Genomic DNA, 18,442 nt, shown 5'->3' on the forward strand with positions numbered 1-18,442 from the left:
GAGGCAGGCACTGTTTTGAGGGATACGCTTGTGGCACTTTACCGTTTATAAAGTTTCAGATACTGCCCAAGAAGGAAGAGAGCTACAGCTATGAAGGGCTAAGGCACAGAGCTACAGGCAGAGCATTTCTCTCTGATCTCTACTTCTAGAGGAGCAAAGCAGCAGCGAACATCCAGGACTGCTGGGAATGCAGTTCTCCTGGTAGAGTGAGCTACCAGCACATGCATGGCTTCTACACATTTCTCAAAGCAACGTTCAAGTTCAAGGCAGACAAAAACAACTCACAGATAAAAATGCATGAGATGGCATTTTATTATGCACAGTTTGCATCACTCACAGCTTCCTTGTCTGTAGCCATAGAATGTGGTGGATAGGTACAGAAGGAAAGTTAAATGACTTTGCATTGACAATGAAAATAAATCACATTTTAAATGTTAAAGCACACTATTCATTGCATCTGAGTACACAGAGGGTAAAAAACAAACAATAATTATCATATTTTGATAGCTCAAAGTTCTTCCACCCACATTTCCTGACTTACATCTAAAGCACTTGCCTTGAGGCTAGAGCAAAAAACAAACCAAAAAAGCAGGAAGACCAAAGAAAGGGAAGGAGAGAAAAAGAAAATATAAAGTACATAGTTGAAACAGCTACAGGGCTCAAACTTGCACAAGTGTTAGCCTTTTTTTTCCCCCCAGTAGAAAAATAAATTACTAAAGATTGTGCTGTTTTGTACTGCAAGTCACATTTTGACCAATTTAAAAATGGAAAGAAAACCAAAGGAGCTGGAATTTACTTAACTATAGTCAGTTAGCATTGCATTACTTTTTATTACTAATGAACAGCTTTAATGACTAAAATGTTGAGTTTATTTCAATTACACTTCTTTAGGGAAAAGGAATGAAATAATCAGAAAAGAGCAGCTAACAATACAGTGTTTTAATTCACATTATTAACTGCACAGATTTTACACATTTTAACAAGTTAAGTTTTGTTCCCCTCCTTTTTTGAGTGATAAAACAGTAGAACATTTAGTCGCTTCAGAGAAGTTCATAAGGGAGTAATTCCACACTCGTTAAAGTACCTATTTCAGTGAAGTTTCACCACTCTGCATCTCCAATGGCTTTTGCAAAAACATAGTCTTTGCCCCCAAAGCACATCACTCCATCTTTTAAGTAAAACTTCCATTTGTTCTTACTTCGATGTATCTGATAAAAGAATTAAATCAATGCCCCCCCAAAACCAAAACATATGTTAGACCATGCATAAAAATGTATAAACTAAGTTGTACTTAAAAACCTGTACACCTAATTTTTGCTTTAAAATTCTGATATCCCCTAACATGTTAAACAGCATTGCTCTTAACAGAGCACAAATACTTGATACTGGCAGCGGATTTCAGTTGCTTATAATGAATTTTCCCCCCTCTCAAGTGAATTACTTCATGAATCTTAGTCTTGTCATATTTTCCTGTCTCCCTTTCAAAAATAGTAATTATCTAAAACACCTTCCTTCCCCCCTCCCCCGAAAACAAGTAAGGGTAGCAGTCTCAAGTCCCAACACTAGACAAAACTAGGCAGTAATGGAGCAATTCGATTATTGTATCACTCCCAACACATACTGCACCTTACAGACAAATATAGCTCAACTGAAATGCAGTGGTTTCCACTTCCCATACACAGGGCAAAGCAATATTGCTTACAGAAGGACATTAGGATAAGGCAAAAATCCAGGAAAGTATTACTTAAAAGCAAATACTATCACAGAAAGCAATATGAAAGAATTTTCCCATTCTGTTTAAGAGGCCTGCAAAAAATCTGCACTGCGGGAATCTGTGTTAAAGAAGGCATTTTAAACATCTCTAGAAATTCCGTGGGTTTTCAGCTTCAATCTATTTTCGAGTCCAGAAAACTGGTGGGGCAGGGGAGCAGCACAGTCATTTTGCCTGTAGTGTTCTTTTCCAGGGAATAAGATAAATCTGTATTGTAACCATTTATATCCAGTTTTTACCAGACTAAATGTTTCATTAAATCTGTGTAGGAAAGAAATTACCAACAACTCCTAACTTCTGTCTTTTGTTTTATACAATAAAAATAAAATTAAAAGAAATACCAGATGTAATAAATTGACAGTAGTGGATTTTAAATTCCTTCTAGGCAGGTGCAGTGTTGAACTTCATATCAGTTTTTAAAAGTTTTCAACTAATTTTTCAGTTCATCACAAACAAAACTTGCTATAGATAGTAACATCCACTGCCTATCACATCCATCACATCCAACTAAGTTACGTTTCAAAACTTAGGGTACCAGTACCTTGTAAACACAATGAAGACCAACACTGTGGCTCAATTCCAGATGCATTTTCTATGCATATCCCTATAACTACATTTTTCAAAATAACCATTTTCAGAAAAACTCAGTCTGTTACACTTTAACAAGGACCAATTTTCTTAGCAGCTCAATGTTTCCTAGACTACAGGCCCCATTAAGGCAGGTCTAGTCGAACACAGAAAAATCAGCACTGGTCACTTCTGAAAGCATAACAAACATAGCAAGCCTAACAAAGCATAACATTCTTAGCAAGCTCTTAGACAGTTTTCCATATTTGGTTTCAAAATAAGGGGTACACTTTGTCTTGTCAGCTTTTACACTGTAGGCATACAAGTGTCAAAAAAAAAAAAAAGCAAAGTTTGTTGTTTTTTTTTTTTAAACTAGTTTGATCTCTAAAGTTCAACTTTTGTTTGAACTATTGAATATTTACATGGAATGGGCCATATTGTTCTCCTTAAGTGTTTTGCTTTCCAGAAAAGACAGATTTCTGGTAGTAAGATCTTCTCAGGAAGCACTTTAAAAGATATAAAATATAAAAGAAGTCACACATACTCCTCTTTCCTATTACCTGTTTCAGTGGTCTTAATTCATACAGCCGTGGAGCAGGTCACATTACTCAAAAGTTAAGGATGTGCATAAGCATTACCAGCAGTATCACAAGTCTTCATTTTTCAGCCCCCTTCTGTTTTCCTTTATCAAACTGGTTTAATATGCCCTTTATTTACCCTTATTTCAGAAAAGGGGAGATAAGTCTTCAGGCGACTGTCAGCTATACACAACAATTTAAACACTCCATTATTACAGCATTTGATTTTCTTTAAAAGGCACTGACAGCAGACCAGACATGGATTTGCTGAAGACATTATTTAAAATCATTAAGAAATAAAGATAAAAATGTATATACTATACCTTATCATACTGACAAACTATCACATTATCTGTGTCAAACAAGTCTGGAGTGTCCTGTTCACTGACGTCATCACCAGAATTTAAGGGGTCCTAGAGAATAAAATTGTATTTTAGTAGTATTTTATACATTCTTCCAAAATAGCATTGAATATACGTGACATTAAACACAACTAGGACAATAATGGTTACCACACACAAAAATCCAAACACACACACAGCCTAGAAACTATGAAGATCATGTTGCATCTTTACATGTTTATGTTCTAAAAACAAAAATACTTAAGACAAAAAAGACACAGGTCAAAAACAAGACTGCTAACTGACAAAGATCATCACAACTGCTAATAATAAGATAATCAACTGCTGTCTATCCAGTCAGGATTCAACAGACAGATTCTCTTGCGAATCCCAAGGACAAAGTTGCATATCTAAGAAAAGCCTTTTCCTGGGAAACAAATGTACTTGTGTCACATATTGTTCTCTTCTCCAACTAATCCCCTGTAGCTCTTCACAAAGAAAAGAGAGCTAGATTTGTACCCTGATCTTAGATGAAATAAAACTCCATTCCATGACTTCACCTACAGAACTTCAATTCTGCTAATTAAGTGTTCTAATTCATCCAGTAAACAAATGATTCTCAACATCTTTCATTTGTTCACGCTTCTCATAATGAGTTCTCAAATCATTCATCAGTAATACCTCTGTCTCAAGAGGTATGTAGCTTAACCATGTGTTCCCTGTGTTAAATACGATCGGGAGTTGTTCTGCATTTAACAGTTCAATATTTGAGAGAGACACACACAATTGTAACTTGCTTCATGAGGCTTAAAAGTAAATTACCTCCTCCACTATATCTATTTGTGGCTCTTCGTTTTCACCACTACTGCTGCTAGACTCTGTGTTTGAAAGGCTTTCACCTTCTTCTTCTTCTTCATCCTCATCCTCCAGAACTTTTAGATCCTCTGATTCAATAATGCCAATGAATTCATTCTCTTCCATATCTTTTGTATGTGCTATTTCTTCCTTGGGAGAAACATCACCAGTTCCATCTAGCTGAATTATGCCTTCAATGTCACTGCAGATATCCTTTTCTGTTCGTGAATTAGATTCCATCTGCTCAGTAGGTTCCATCTGACAGGAATAAAAGAGACCAGAGACAGCTTGTGAATTAACACCAAATAGCTTTCATTGTTCAGTACAGAGCCTGAGATTTTTGTTTAATACAGCAACAAGATCTGGGGCACTTAAATGGGAGTTTCAAGTTCTGACCTACTTGCAAGCTCTGAGTACATTTGAAAATCTTGTTCTTACAGCCACCTCAAATGGAATCCATGTAAAATTCTTCCTCAGTGATATAGACAGACATTTTGCTAGACGTTAAACACTATTGCACTCAGCAAATGACTTCTTTAGAAAGATGATTGAGTTGGCCTTTAAAATTTCTATTGCACAGGAAATTCCAACACAAAAAAGAAACCCACCTCCCCTCCTCAAATAGTATTTTTCATTTTGGAAATAAAAGCCAAGGTAAACTCATCCCTCTCCATCAACTCAACATGCTTTAAATAGATATAAAAAGTTGTGTGTGTGTGTGTGTGTGAGAGAGAGAGAGAGAGAGAGAGAGAGAGAGAGAAATATGTATATATTTTAGTACTTTAAGTTACCGTTCATAGAAATGTTACGGTTCCTAAGCAGAGAGTTGACAGGAGCATGAGGACTTTAAGCTTTCAATCATCTTAGATTTCTCATTAAATCTTTATTGTAGCACTGAATTCACATCCACATACACTTTCTAATTCAAGAAAATAACGCTTTGTTTTGACCTTCTATTCTTCCTACAGAGCATGTACGTCATCCTACCATTAAAGCTCAGATGAGCAACATATGCTTTCTATTTACCATCATTTGCATTTAATAAATTTGCCTTAATCACATATAAGCAATAAAATTCAAAGTCAGCAAGATAACCTGAACATAAAGTATCTGCAAATAATTTCTAGAACAAAGATTAGATGAAGTCAGGAAAGAGGCTTGTTAATTAAATGCATTTAAATTTTCATTCAGCTCTAGCTGAACCTTAGTTTGTTCAGCACTTTTTCCCCTCCTCTGGAAATGCATCTCCTTACAGCAGATTTTCACTTGGATCAAATCTGGTTTTTTCAAACACAGTACAGACTCTCAGTGCAAATTAATTGCTCTTCACATATGTAGGGTTAATATTAATCCCAGGTGACATTCCAAAAGCAATTTGCCCACTACTGGCCGGAATCCACCTACAAATTTAGCGGCAGAATGAGCTGGTAGAGCTCAAATGGTCATTCATGTATACTCAGAGTCAAAAAACAATTCTGAAAAATACTTTATAAACCTAGAAATGCATTATATCCCTTCATTTCCTTTTTAGTGTTCATTTTTTATAATTTGACATTCCCTTCAGTCCAAGTATTTCAGCAATATTCGTGACCAAAATTCTAAATGTGAACATAAGCAGTCAGCAGCTACTATCCAAAACAAGCTCAAGAAAGAATGAACTTAAAAATATTCAGGTGCTATTTGTCACTTACAGATGTGTTTGATGGCTGTCTGAAGAACAAGTCTCATAAGGGATGTTGTCAACAATGGGTATGTTTTCACCAGGTCCTACCTTGTCAGCGAGAGCAACACTGTCCTGATCTTTCCGAACAGCGTTATCATCCAAACTGTTGCCCATGATAATCATCTCAATGATATCATCAGACACCTGCTGCTGCACCAGCTCCTGGGGCTCCGTGTCTAACTGCCCCTCCACATCCGGCAGCACGCTGCTTGGGTTGCTTGCCAATGATTCACCAGGAGAAAACACTTGAGAGGATTCTGAAGTGAACACAGCTGTATGAAGATCACTGTACTGCGATTTTTCTGTCAAGTCCTCTTGCTGATTCAATGTTGCATTAGTTGCAATTTGCTGCTGACTGGTAGTAGGCTGCTGAACCAATGTAGCATTTGCAGAGTTTTCCAGGTGTTTTCCTTCCACCACACTTGGTTGAAATACCACGGTCTGTTGGGCAGCAGGCTTCTGGGGTTGCAACGTTTCAGCAGTTGCCTGGACAGAAGATGCATTCACCTGTGCAACGCTGGCAATGTTGGCTTGCAGAACTGAAGGCTGCCCAAGCTGCTGAAATATCTGCTGAATAGGATGCTGTAGAATACGTGCATCTCCTGGGGCCTGTGTAACCATAACAGGCACATTTACCTTATAAAGGTGCCCTACAAAGAGAAAAGTTAAAAACTGCTTCATCAGGTTAAACTACAGATCCAGTCAGGCTACTATCCTGTTTGTTAATAGCAGCCAGTAGCAAATACTCAGGCAAGCCATGAGGAAACAGGACATGTACAAAGCAGTATCTTCCCCAAGCACACTTTCAGCCTTTGACAAGTAACAGTTCAGAGGCTTTTCCAGTCAGAGGTTCCATCCAAAGCATCGTGTTTAATACCCATTCACAGACCTATCAAGCATGACTTCGTACATTGCTTTTGTGAACCCATTTATGTATTTGGCAACAATTTAACAGTTCTACAATCTAATTACATACTGGATTTTTTAAAATATGGAAAATCCTTGTTTTGAACCTGCTTCCAAGTAAGTTCAGAAACTAGAGAATACAAGATGAAACAGTGAACAACCATTTCCTGCAAAAAGGGATAGTTCACTCCTAGAGAACTCTAGGTGCATACGTACAGAGAATCACTGAAAATGGCTTATAGGTCTCGAAACTTTAGATACCTATTTCAGGCATACCTCCTAATGGCATGCATTTCTCAGCATCTTAAGAGTGGACCTATGACTGAACATATGCTTTCAACTCATCCCGCCCCAGCAAATGTTCTATGGTGAAGTTGAATCAACTTTATCAGCAAAAGAGGGTAAGCAAAATGTCTTTGCCTGCTTAAGACATGAAAGTCCGTCCCTTATGTAAGACAAGGAGCTGTCTATATCTGGACTGACAAAGGTACGCACTCAACAGCGCTTTTAAAACAAAAAACAAAAATTGGCATAATTTGGGAGCCAAGTTAACTGATGTTGCAAGAGTATGTAACTGACACATTGTAACTAATCAGTATACTTTCTTCATGTAGCAACTGCAAGCACAACCTACAAAGGAATAGAAGGAGAACGGGCTCTACCCAACCATACTTTTAACTTCCCATTTGTTTTGTCTACTGTGTTTGGGACCATCTTTCAATATCCATATACAGTCAATGCACTGTACCATTTGAGATCTTCTCTTCTTAATCTTACCAGATGCTGTTTGTAGTGTCACTCCAGCAGGTACATGTAGAGGATAAGCAATACCTGAAGGAAGAGTAAGAGCTGCACCCGGTCGTGAAGCACCCTAGATACACAGGAGATGCATTAAGTCATAGTTCATACTTTATCTCTTAGGGCCTAAAACTCACACTTAATATATCTGTAAGAAACAGAATGAGGAGCTTTTTGCTATCATCTTTACTGAACAGTTGCTTCAGACTTTTGAGATACAGGCAAATGAAGAGTACTCTGTATTGAAAGAATAGTGACTTGCCCTAAGTGCTTTCCTATTCTCCAGTTATCACATACCCTTTTCCTTTTTGTTAACAGGACACTTTCCTGCAGCCCCTCAATGTAAACATGATCCAGAATGCTACTTTTCCATTCAGAGCGGCTTTTACCTAAGCTTATGTATTACTTCACACAGCACAGACTCTTTGCTAGGCCTATAAAGTCACTTCATAGTCTCTTTTTCTCCTAGAAAGCAAACAGTTGGATATAAGGCTCCCTTTCAAACTAGCTGTTCCCAGGACATAAAAAGTCAGGGAACTTGTATGCTACAAAAATACTTTCCCAACATTATATTTCAGCTTGAAAAGCAGAGTTAGCTTGAGGCTTAGTAGGCACTCAGTATGTTCATCAAACTCCGACACTAAAAAAGAAGAGATGCCCCTTCCTCCCCTCCCCTGAAACAAATTCGGCCATATGAAGAATTTGCAACATGTCGCTCCAAAAAGGCTCACTTTATTCTAGATGACTTCTAGGCCTCTCAGGTAATGCTGCTTCCAACTCAGTTAGTGCTGGCATTTCTGAACCATACATTTATTTTAACACCGAGTAATAATAATGGATGTGTGCACATACATTTCCACTACACTCCCACCCCACAGGCTGCCATGTCTTCCAACACATCTCCTGACTCCACTGCTTGCAAAACCACGGCACGTTCCCATCTTTTTCACTGCTCAAACAGCAGCAGTAGAATTAGAGCTCTCTCTGCAGAGTCTTAACTATTATATGGTTTTCATCAAAATAATATGGGCTAGAAGCTTCAAACTGAGTTTCTCCAGCTGTTGATACTCTCTCAGCAGGACTTCTGCGCCCTTGTCTACTATACCACATTGTACACAGGCAAAAGTGTCATGAGAAATGCTACCTTTCCAGTCTCTAAATGTTGTCCTCAAGCATCTATACATGGAAAATATTATTTAATGTTTGCCTCCCCCCCAAGCGACAAACTTAACTTTATCATTTAGAATTCAGTACAATCAAATTGAAAACAAAAATGGCACTACAGCTACATACCAGGTCTGCTGCCGTGAAATGCTGAAAACCTCTGCCAGTTGGGATGACTAAAGAAGCTATGCAAAAAAAAATATATATACACACAAAAAACATAAGTGTCTTAGACATAATTGATCATTCAGTACTTTCCAGCAAGCATAACTAAAGCTAAAGTAATCTAAGTTCAGTTTATGCTCATGAGATCAACACATAAGCAAGCACATCTACATAATGTTGCTGAATACACTTTCTTTTCGGTTGCACCACAATCATGTTGTACTCAGGTTTTTTTTTATTACGTTTTTATTATGAATTTATAGAACTTACATTTTGTCAAAAACTGGTCTTGGAGATTTTGTTGTTTTAAGAGAGATCAAACAGTTAAATAAAAGTATCTAAGAGCTGCACAGTAAAAGTTACCAATGACATTTCTACTTACTACATCACCTACAGAGACAGAGGTGCAATGCTACCATTTTAACACAACTGAGAATGTATTTATCAAATGGACTGCCTTGTCAACATGTGGAAAAATTGTAAGTAATTTTCTGCACCAGTGATAATCCAATGGTAGGAATAGTAGGAACAGTAGAATAGGATTTTTCAAAGGCATACACTACTGAGTTCAGTGAGAGAAGATAAGCCAAAAGGAAAGCTTTCATAGGCTTTAATAAGAGCAGAATTTAGGTAGCTCTAACTACTTTGAAAACCTCAGCCACAGGACAATTCAAAGACCATTATAAAGCAAACAAAAAAAGTGTACTGGCTTCAGCAGATTCTGTTCTACCTTAGTACTAGCCACCCTTCCAAAAAATTAAGAGTAACAAAGTAAAGTTCATTAAATATAAGGCCTCTCATAGCTAACAAATCTGAAGTATAACCCCTTTAATCACATGGAATAAATAAAACAGTTTGTCTCCAAAAACAGTCCCTTCAAACATAAAGACTGCAAAGAAGTCAAGGCTGTCTGCTCAGCCTTAAGTTGTTGCCCTGCGGAAACAGGCACTATGATACAAATTTTAATTACATCATCATATATGATTTTTCTCCTTCATAGGGAAAGGTCTTAAATGTTCTCTGACCCTGGGAGAAGCTTCAGCTGAGCGTTACATTCTACCTTAACATCACTACAGTGGTCAGCTGCACTTAATCAAGAAAAACAGAGCCTGAGGTCAGAGTCTGTGTGAAAAATCAACACCTTCTGTGTGATGTGAATTATCTGCTTTTAGAAGAACTAACTGAAAGAAAAAGAAAAAAAGAAAAAATCCAAATTCACTCTCTTATGTTTGAGCAAAGATCCACATCATTTACAAATATGCATATTAAAGATGTGTAGATAGATTCAGCTCCAACATGCAGAGCTGCATGGCATAAACATGCCATGTAACCCTCAGCACACATCATGCCACACACTGCTATGGAGAAGTGAAAACTTAACCCTTCTGATGAATTTGCAATTGAGGGCTTACATTTCTGGACTACATACAAGAAGGATAAACTTCTCTTCACATTTCCTTACCGGAAATAGCCAGCAGATCAAGGGTAGATAGATGTAACTGCATTAGTTTACCAAAATCCAGTCTGTGCTCTATTGGTCAAATTCTACTTTCAGATACATATTGTACCACATCACACTTGATACACACATGAGCACTACCAGCTAAGATTATTCCAGCACCCTCAGGTCTTCCAAAAAGATTCTTGAATCACTGAGCTATTCTTAAGTTAGATTGTTGAACACAACAGATGCATTTTGTTCAACAACATCCAACCTGCTGAAGCCTGCAGAGCACGATGAAAACTGTGCGGCAACTGCAGAGTGAACTGTGGAGAATGGTGGCTATGTCTGAAGAAGCCTTCCGTTGCTTTAGACTGCATCACCTTGGTTTCCCAAAGCTGCAGAAAGAATATCATTAAGGTCATCAGATATCAACTTAAAAAAACCTGCATCTAAAACAATAAGCAGGAATCACTAGTTTTTCAAGATTAAGCTGACCAGTTCTATCCAACAGACACGGTAACAATCACTACTAGATTTTGACTTCCAGTAGCCCAATTCATCATTCACAGAACATTTGCAACTCTAAGTTAGGAGAGAAGTTTGCATATTTTGGAGGGTAAAAAAAACAGAACAGATAAAAGTCATCTCAAGAGAAAAAGCACAGAATTTTTACTAATTCAGGTGAACCCAACAAACCTGCTTCAAGTCTTTCAGAACCTGTTCTTCTATGCCCTCTTCTGCAAAGAGTTCCCGAACACCTTCAATCACATCTTCAATAATGGATCTGTAGAGTTTAGGCTACAGAAAATAATTTAAAACATTTACAGGTTAAGGTGAAGATTAAGTCATTTGCAATGATATCACAGAGTCTAATCTGGCTGCATAAACTACTGTTACAAACTGAAGACAGAGAGCTGTGCAACGTGTTGAACGCTCTGCCAAGTGCAAAGCCCTGCAAGTCCACCACACCTGCAAGCCTCACTCATTCTTCTAAATCCGTGGTTCTAATGAGACATCCCTGGAAAAATACTGACTTTTAGCCTTGAAATATTGGTTTCTGTGGGCTACAGAAATGCTCAGGAAAACCCTAGAAACATTAGGCAAACAGCTACTGTGGTGTATTTTCAAACTTAGTGTATTTGAAATGTCTCTTTTAAACAGATATTTACTGTATGGTATCATTCTGGTAGCTCTGGCTCATGTCATAGCCCCTAACTTGAAGAACAAGAAACAATATAAGTTACTGAAAAAGAGAAGTGCTGATTTTGTCAGAAGCACGATGTGAATAACCTTTTATGAGTCGAACATGAAACACAGATTATTCCTTTGTGGCAATAATCAGATGCTATACAGTAGTTTCTCTATGGAAATCACTACAGCTGATAATTTAACATTACTGTTATCAATATATATCATTTGTGTCATATTAGAACTACAACATGACATTTTATTCCCTCTCCTGTGCATATCAATGATTAGATGCTAATCCTCCTATCAGATCTGGACAACAGGCACAACCACACATAAGCTTCAAGTTTCACCTTGAAGGTAGGGCAGGGGGGAACTTGACTCTTGCACCGCTACGCTAAAAAACATTGACGAGTCCACATATCAAACGCTTGGCCTTCATTGGTAATCCAGAAGGGACACTGAGTTTAAATCGATTGGTTTTCAATCGGCCTACTCCTCTCCTAAGTTGGCCAAGTTACATCGCATTGAGCACATTTTTACAGTAAGTACAAATATTTATGTTATCTGACCGAGTTGTACAAAGCAACTATAAAATTCGGCCACTCAATACTTCCCAATCAGAGCAAAAAGGTCACAGGGCCTGTATTAGGGTACTCCAGTTTCATCCCTTCACGCACACACACCCCTTTGCGAGAACGAGGCCGTGGAGAAACGCCACAGTGTCAGGAACCAAGAAACTCCACTTTTCCTCTCTACATAAGCAGAGGAGGGAGAGGGCGTGATTAACACTCCCCTCCAAGGGGGGGGGGGGGGGGAAGACAAACAGGGGAGGGGGGAACACTTAAAATCAAGTCCCCAGGACTCCCCCGGGATGGCCAACACCCGCAGGCTCAGCCTACGGAGAGGCAGCCCCGTCCATGCCCGCAGGGAGAGCGAGGTGCACTGGTGCAAGACAGCGGGGCAGGGGGATCGGGCAGGACACCCCCTTCCTGCCCGCGGGCTGAAGCCAAGCCCGAAGCCCACCTGAACAGTTGCAGCTTCCTTAAAAAACAACAACATGTAAAATTCATACACGAGCTGAGCAGGATACACCAGGTTTCCCTCCCCCTCCACCCCGTCACCGACCGCCCTACCTCAGGGAAAACCCACAGTAGGTTTATCCCAACCAGGGCACGTTTACCCCTGAAGCGACCTAGTTCCTCCCAACGGTTACAGCCCTGCTGCTTTTATCCACTCCCGCACTAAACATTTTCCTTAATAAAACCAAAGAGGAGAAAGGAGTAGGGGAGGGGAGGGAGGAAAAAAAAAAAAAAAAAAAAGCCGCCGAAGCTCTCCAAGTTAACCCCAGGCTCCTAGCTGGAAGCGAAAAGCCGCGGCCCGGGGCAGGCGGCGGCCGGAGCCAACCGCCGGCCCCGCCGAGCCGTTGGGCGCCGTTGGGCACCGCCCGGGACGGGGTGGGGGGTAGGGGAGGGGGCGGCGCGACCCCTCACCACGGGGTTGCCGTGAGCCATGGCTGCAGCCACCGCCCCGCGGCGCCGCCCGCCTTAAGGCGCCGCCCGCCGCCGCCGTTGCCAGGGCGCCGCCGCCGTTGCCAGGGCGCCGCGGCCTGCCCCGCCGCCCGCCGGCCGGGGCCTGGAGGAACCGGCTTCCTCTCCCCGTTTTTTTGCCCCGAAACCGGCGCTGCCGGGCACACGTGTGAAACGGGAGGTTCAACTCCCAAGCAAGAGCACGTCCTCTAGCCGGCGTGGTTACCAAACGCCCTCAAAACGGCGGAAGAGCCGCGCTTTTTGCTCGCGGCGGTGCGATTGTTCGGAGGTCGCCGCGCCACAGAACGCGCGGGGAAAAAAAGAAATATTTTGGAAACGTCGAAATCTTTTCGCTTCCTCTCCCATCAATGCCGATGCCCTCCGCGAGGGCGGCGGTGCCGCCTCCGAGCGCCCCGGCCAGGCGGCGTGCCCCCCGCGGCGGACGAAGGCCGGCCTGGGGGGGGGTGGGGGGACGACACAGCGTAAATCGAAGTGTGATCTTTAAAATGATCCGTACTTTCAGCACCATTTTGCCAGCCCAGAATTTCCTCTTTAGAGGAGCAGACAGATCTGCCACCACCTCTCTCTGGTGGGCTCCCTTTCTTCTTCCGTGTCGCTAAAAAAAACCCCCCACAACGCTGGGAAATAACTGAGCGCTGGTTACTAAACCCGGGTTTCTTCTTTCACCTCCACCGGCCAAAGAGGGACCAGCCACTACACAAAGAACAAGGGAGCCGAAGGGTCCCGTGCCCATTTTGGACCCTGACCTCTAGCGCAACCTGAAGCAAATCCGCTGGCTTTTTCAGCCTGAAACTTCAGCTTTTGTGCCTGGAGGAAAGGAGACTTTGGAGACCAGAAGGGAGCAGAATTGCATATGCCATACAGTGTGAAAATATACCTAGGAAAACTGGCTGGAGAAGCATATTGTCTTGCACTAATAAACTCCGAAGTCATTATTACCTCATAAACAGGAAGACAGCTGAAGCTACCAGCTAAGGAGCAGCAATCTGGTACAACCACACAAATTATTGCCTACATTTGCAGCAAGCTGTTCATATGTTAATAAAGAGATTTACCAATTTAGCAGTTACTCTTCTGGAAAAAAATGTTCATTATTCTTACCTATATAGGAAATGCATATTTTTGCCTTCCTTTATACACCTTCCATCCATATGCCGATGAAAATTATCCTGACCGTTTGGAGAAACCGGTATCATCTTTTTTTCGTTTTCCTTTTTTTTTTTTTCCTTTTCAGGTAGCTACGCAGCTTTAGTGCTACATGGCCATGTGAAGAGAAGGCTCACCCTTCAAGCTTTCGTTTCTAGGGCTGAGTTACATATCCTTAAGAGCGATGAGATTTTGGTGAACATGCTGACAGACCCTTAATTATGTAGCCAGACTAACACCGATAACAACAACCAAAAAAAACCTTTCCATAATAACATTGTAAGCTGCATTGTCATGAATGAGACAACGAGCAAATGCAATTTTCTATTAAAGTAATTTTGCTCTGCAACAGTATATGTTTAATGACACTCTCTAGGTCTTGAATTAAATGGCAATTGCTTATTCAGCTGCTCTGTGTGCCCCAAATCATCACAAGAAAAAGGCAAGCCATGTTGCTTTGCTTATAGAGTAATTTAAATAATAAAACACATTTTTAAAACCTAGCGTTTGTTTGAAACCGTCTGGGACAGCGCATGCCAAGAGAGTCATTATTCTTCTTGTGCCGATTAGTCTTGTCATGTTAGCAGAGATAGCAGGAAGAAGTTGCAGCCTTCAGGATCTCACCGGGCCCTGAAGGTTGCAGGTGGTGATTCTGCAGCTGGTTGCAAGATAGTCATGAGGCAGATAATCCTGATGTGTAGATGTCTGTCTGCCAGAATGTTTTACAGCAGTTTTACAGCACAGAAAGAACATTTATAAATGAGCTCCCCACTTTCTACGATCCTTCCTTTATCTAGGGAATACAAAGTTCCTTGAAGCTGGCACAATATCTGTGTGTAACTTCAAAAGGGGAAGAAGGGGGAGACAGGGGAGCGTTATACCGAGGAACTTCTCAGCTATCTCAAATAGTGGCCAGATGACTTTGGATATGTCCACGTGGTTATTTGCAGACCAAAGCGAACAAGCTTTGCCTGCACTTCAGGTTGACGGTGTGCATCTGTAGTTGCATACACCTAATCCATCCCACCAGCAAAAGGCAGTGTAGACGTGCCCCGTAAATTATACCCTCTGTATTGCCAATGAATACAAAAGATCCATCATCAAGGCTAACGTGACATTCCCTTCATGGAAGGGACAGTAGCCTAAGTCATCCTGCTAGTACATGGCTATTGGCATGGAGAAAGTGAAAACTGGGAATAGAATACAACATTTGAAGCTGCACAGGGAGGCTGCAGAGAGCACTTTCAACTAACCGAGGCGTTTATGCTTTCATCTGAGGCCTGGCAACAAACTTTATGTAATGTCTTTTAGAAATTCCTAGAGAAACTGTCTTTTAACATGAGCATTGTGATCAGTGTGTCCACTGAATAGCATGAAAAAGCCTGTGGAAAAAATAAATCTTCTCTGAACAAGACAAAATACAAAAATATCTGTGAATAGCATTGCTTATTCTGATTGGCTGGCCTTGCTATTGAAAACCTTAACATAGTGTCAGAGTCTTGCAGTAGAGAGCACAAATTCATCATGATTTTCATGCTTATGGATTTTCTTATCATTTAACCCCATTTTTGAGAGGGGAAACTTGAGACACAGACATGCTAAATATCTTGCCCACAGTCACAAATGGTAGTCAGGAACAGCATCCAAGTTTCATCAATTTTGGTTTCGCTTCCTATCAAATTGTCTGCGTTGTGATCCCTTTGACAGTTCACAAGTGTTTCAGAAGTCAGGCTCTCTGGAGATTAGCATACTGTTCAAATGCTCGTGATTTTCCAGGGTTTTGTCAGCATTTGGGATAGTGCTGTTTAAGGACACCTCAAATATTCGTTTACTGGGCAGGTTTTAATTTGTAGTTATTTATACTCCTCTTGGTACATGATGACTAGAAAAGATTTACTTTTGGGTGGCAAACCTTTATTAATCATTTAAAAATGTAAGTTTTCAAATGCTTTCCCTCTAGAAACCGAGAGCCTTAGCAAATTCGGATGCTTGGTAATGGATGCCCTCTTCTGTTGAAATCCAGTACTGTTGCTGTAGATGCATAGACACTCAACTGTATGAGTACAGAATTCTTTTAATTAATATCAATATTAAAATCTTGCCCTTTTTTCTAAGTAAAAGTAATCATTCTTAAAAGGAAATGGTTACAGAACATGGGCACTCCTCAGGGAGATGCATTGACTCAGGCAGAACTGTAATTTTATTTTGAAGTAAGATATTCTCTTACATGCTCCCTTTGTTTTCAGCTGTTGACTCATGGATACTCTACTATCGTAACCAATTTTATTAACAGCATGATTTTGTTATAAGCCCCATCATTTCCTTCAGAGTTCTGACACAGTTAACACTGGGACTTCTGATTTGGTCCTCTTTCATTTATCATATGTGACTCCTCCGGTTTTTCAAGTACCTCTCCTTTTTTACCTAGTTTAGACCACTTTATCAGAGGAACTGTGGAAAGAACTGTCCCTTAATTCAATTTAACGACAAATTTTCAGGACATTGGGGAGAATGAGGACTCTGACCTGAACAAATTGGTGTATAAAACTGGCACTCTAGATGGATTGAATACACTGAACAGTCCTGTGTATCTCAGCTCCTTGATAAGCCCAGCATCTTATGCGTATGCATGAGCCCAGTTAAGGATGAAATAAGCTTTGAATCTCCTTAATGCTCACCCTGATACATCTGCCTTATGTGGAGAGAAAGCATCAAAGTGAAATAGCCATCCGCAGCAACCTCACGGTCCTTATTATTGTCCCTGCTTTCTATCACATGCTTGCTTCTGCCCCGCTCAGTGCTTGTCTCCTATTTCTTCACCTCCTTGACTGTCTGCCCTGATTCCCTGGGTACCAAGGCTGTTTATAATATCCTTTTTGCTGAGAGAGAGCCCAATCTCCCTCCCTGTGTCCCCAAGAAAAGTTCCAGTCCAGCTCCCTCTCCTTTGGGTTAGTCTTTCCCTTCATCTCTCTACTGTTGTTTTATCCCCTCAGCCCAACAATGGGTGAAACCCTACTCCCTCCTCTCCTGTCCGTAACCGCCACCTATCCGCTCCTCGACCCCCCCAGCTCCACTCTGTTGTGTCTAAGACAAAAGTAAAATGGAGAGGGAATCGCTACAGAAAAGTAGAGAACGCATCGAGTCAGGAGGCAGTGGGAGGATAAATGCCAGAAACAATATTTCTCTTTATTTCTGTTAGCTGCTGGGAGTTCATAGTTGAGCAAGTGATTGCTGAAGTCCAGGCAGCTTTAAAGTTAAGTGAAATAGAGCAGAAGAGCATGTTCTGGTCAAGGGCAGTTTGCTATGTCTAACTTTGCACTAACTAATTGAAAGATGAAGAAATCAGAGCTAACACAGTAGCTCCTTTCACCGGCAGCGTCTTTGCAGCACTAACGCTTGCTGCCTTTGAAACTGCCACTGAGGTCAGATTGGTACACGACTTTGAGAGACAGGTTCAAGTGCAGCTTAGCAGTAAGGGTTGCATGTTTATTGCCTAATCGACACAAATTTAACTCCACTAAAGAGTGACTCAGACATATGAAGATAAAGCTGCATTGCCACATTAGTCTTGGAAGCCCTTATGTGAGGATCCCGACATTTGCTCCAGGTCTTCTTCCTGATACTCTCTTTCAGGGCAGACACGGCTGGCCTCCTAACTGTATGCACCCTTTCATTCTTCTCTTTCCCGAACTCTACTTCTGAGACACCTGGATGCCAGTGTTGCACACCCATTTGACAACATTAACCACATAATTAGCAGCAAAAATATTCAGTGATGCGGTCCCACAGCGCCACGGAAACAGTTTCCATTTGCACGCTACGCCTTTCCATGAAAGGGGCTGAAACAGCATTTTACCTTTTCTCTCCAGGCAGTGGATGGCTCCCACCATTTCAGATAAAAAGCCTGGTATCAAAATGTTTATTTAGACAGTAAAATCTAATTAACATTACAGATGAATTGGCAGATGCCGGTGTTTCCAGAGAGAGCAGTGCAAGAAGTTTACAGCGGTACGATACCTCTGGGTATCGCCAGGCTAACATGTCTGTTCCCCCTTTAAATCCTCCCTGTTCCACTGCTGGGGTTTACCTGGTATTTTCATTGCATCTGCTATAGCATGACAGTGTTGTTGGTCCCTTGCATGAGCAAGGTCTTCCTATCAAGGAATATAGATTATGACCACTGATAGCTGCACAGATGTGACACGCGGATGCCCAAGGTAGAGATGCAGCTAGCCGTTCTGCTCGG

The 18,442-nt window shown here is 41.0% G+C and overlaps 1 protein-coding gene across 1 annotated transcript in view; it reads right to left on the minus strand.

The window, feature by feature from the left end:
- Nucleotides 1–221: 221 nt before the first annotated feature.
- Nucleotides 222–18,442, minus strand: part of LOC104153998 (stonin-1) — a 49,649-nt gene continuing 31,428 nt past the window's right edge. Inside the window, exons 4-11 of the mRNA XM_068940029.1 lie at nucleotides 11,009–11,110; nucleotides 10,584–10,707; nucleotides 8,833–8,888; nucleotides 7,519–7,612; nucleotides 5,884–6,485; nucleotides 4,080–4,370; nucleotides 3,240–3,329; nucleotides 222–1,208 (exon numbers count right to left, since the gene is read on the minus strand). Coding sequence (XP_068796130.1) covers nucleotides 1,101–1,208; nucleotides 3,240–3,329; nucleotides 4,080–4,370; nucleotides 5,884–6,485; nucleotides 7,519–7,612; nucleotides 8,833–8,888; nucleotides 10,584–10,707; nucleotides 11,009–11,110 — 1,467 coding nt within the window. The 3' untranslated portion in view covers nucleotides 222–1,100. The remainder of the gene's footprint in view (nucleotides 1,209–3,239; nucleotides 3,330–4,079; nucleotides 4,371–5,883; nucleotides 6,486–7,518; nucleotides 7,613–8,832; nucleotides 8,889–10,583; nucleotides 10,708–11,008; nucleotides 11,111–18,442) is intronic.

The sequence above is a fragment of the Struthio camelus genome, chromosome 3, assembly GCF_040807025.1.
Source record: "Struthio camelus isolate bStrCam1 chromosome 3, bStrCam1.hap1, whole genome shotgun sequence".
NCBI lineage: Eukaryota > Metazoa > Chordata > Aves > Struthioniformes > Struthionidae > Struthio > Struthio camelus.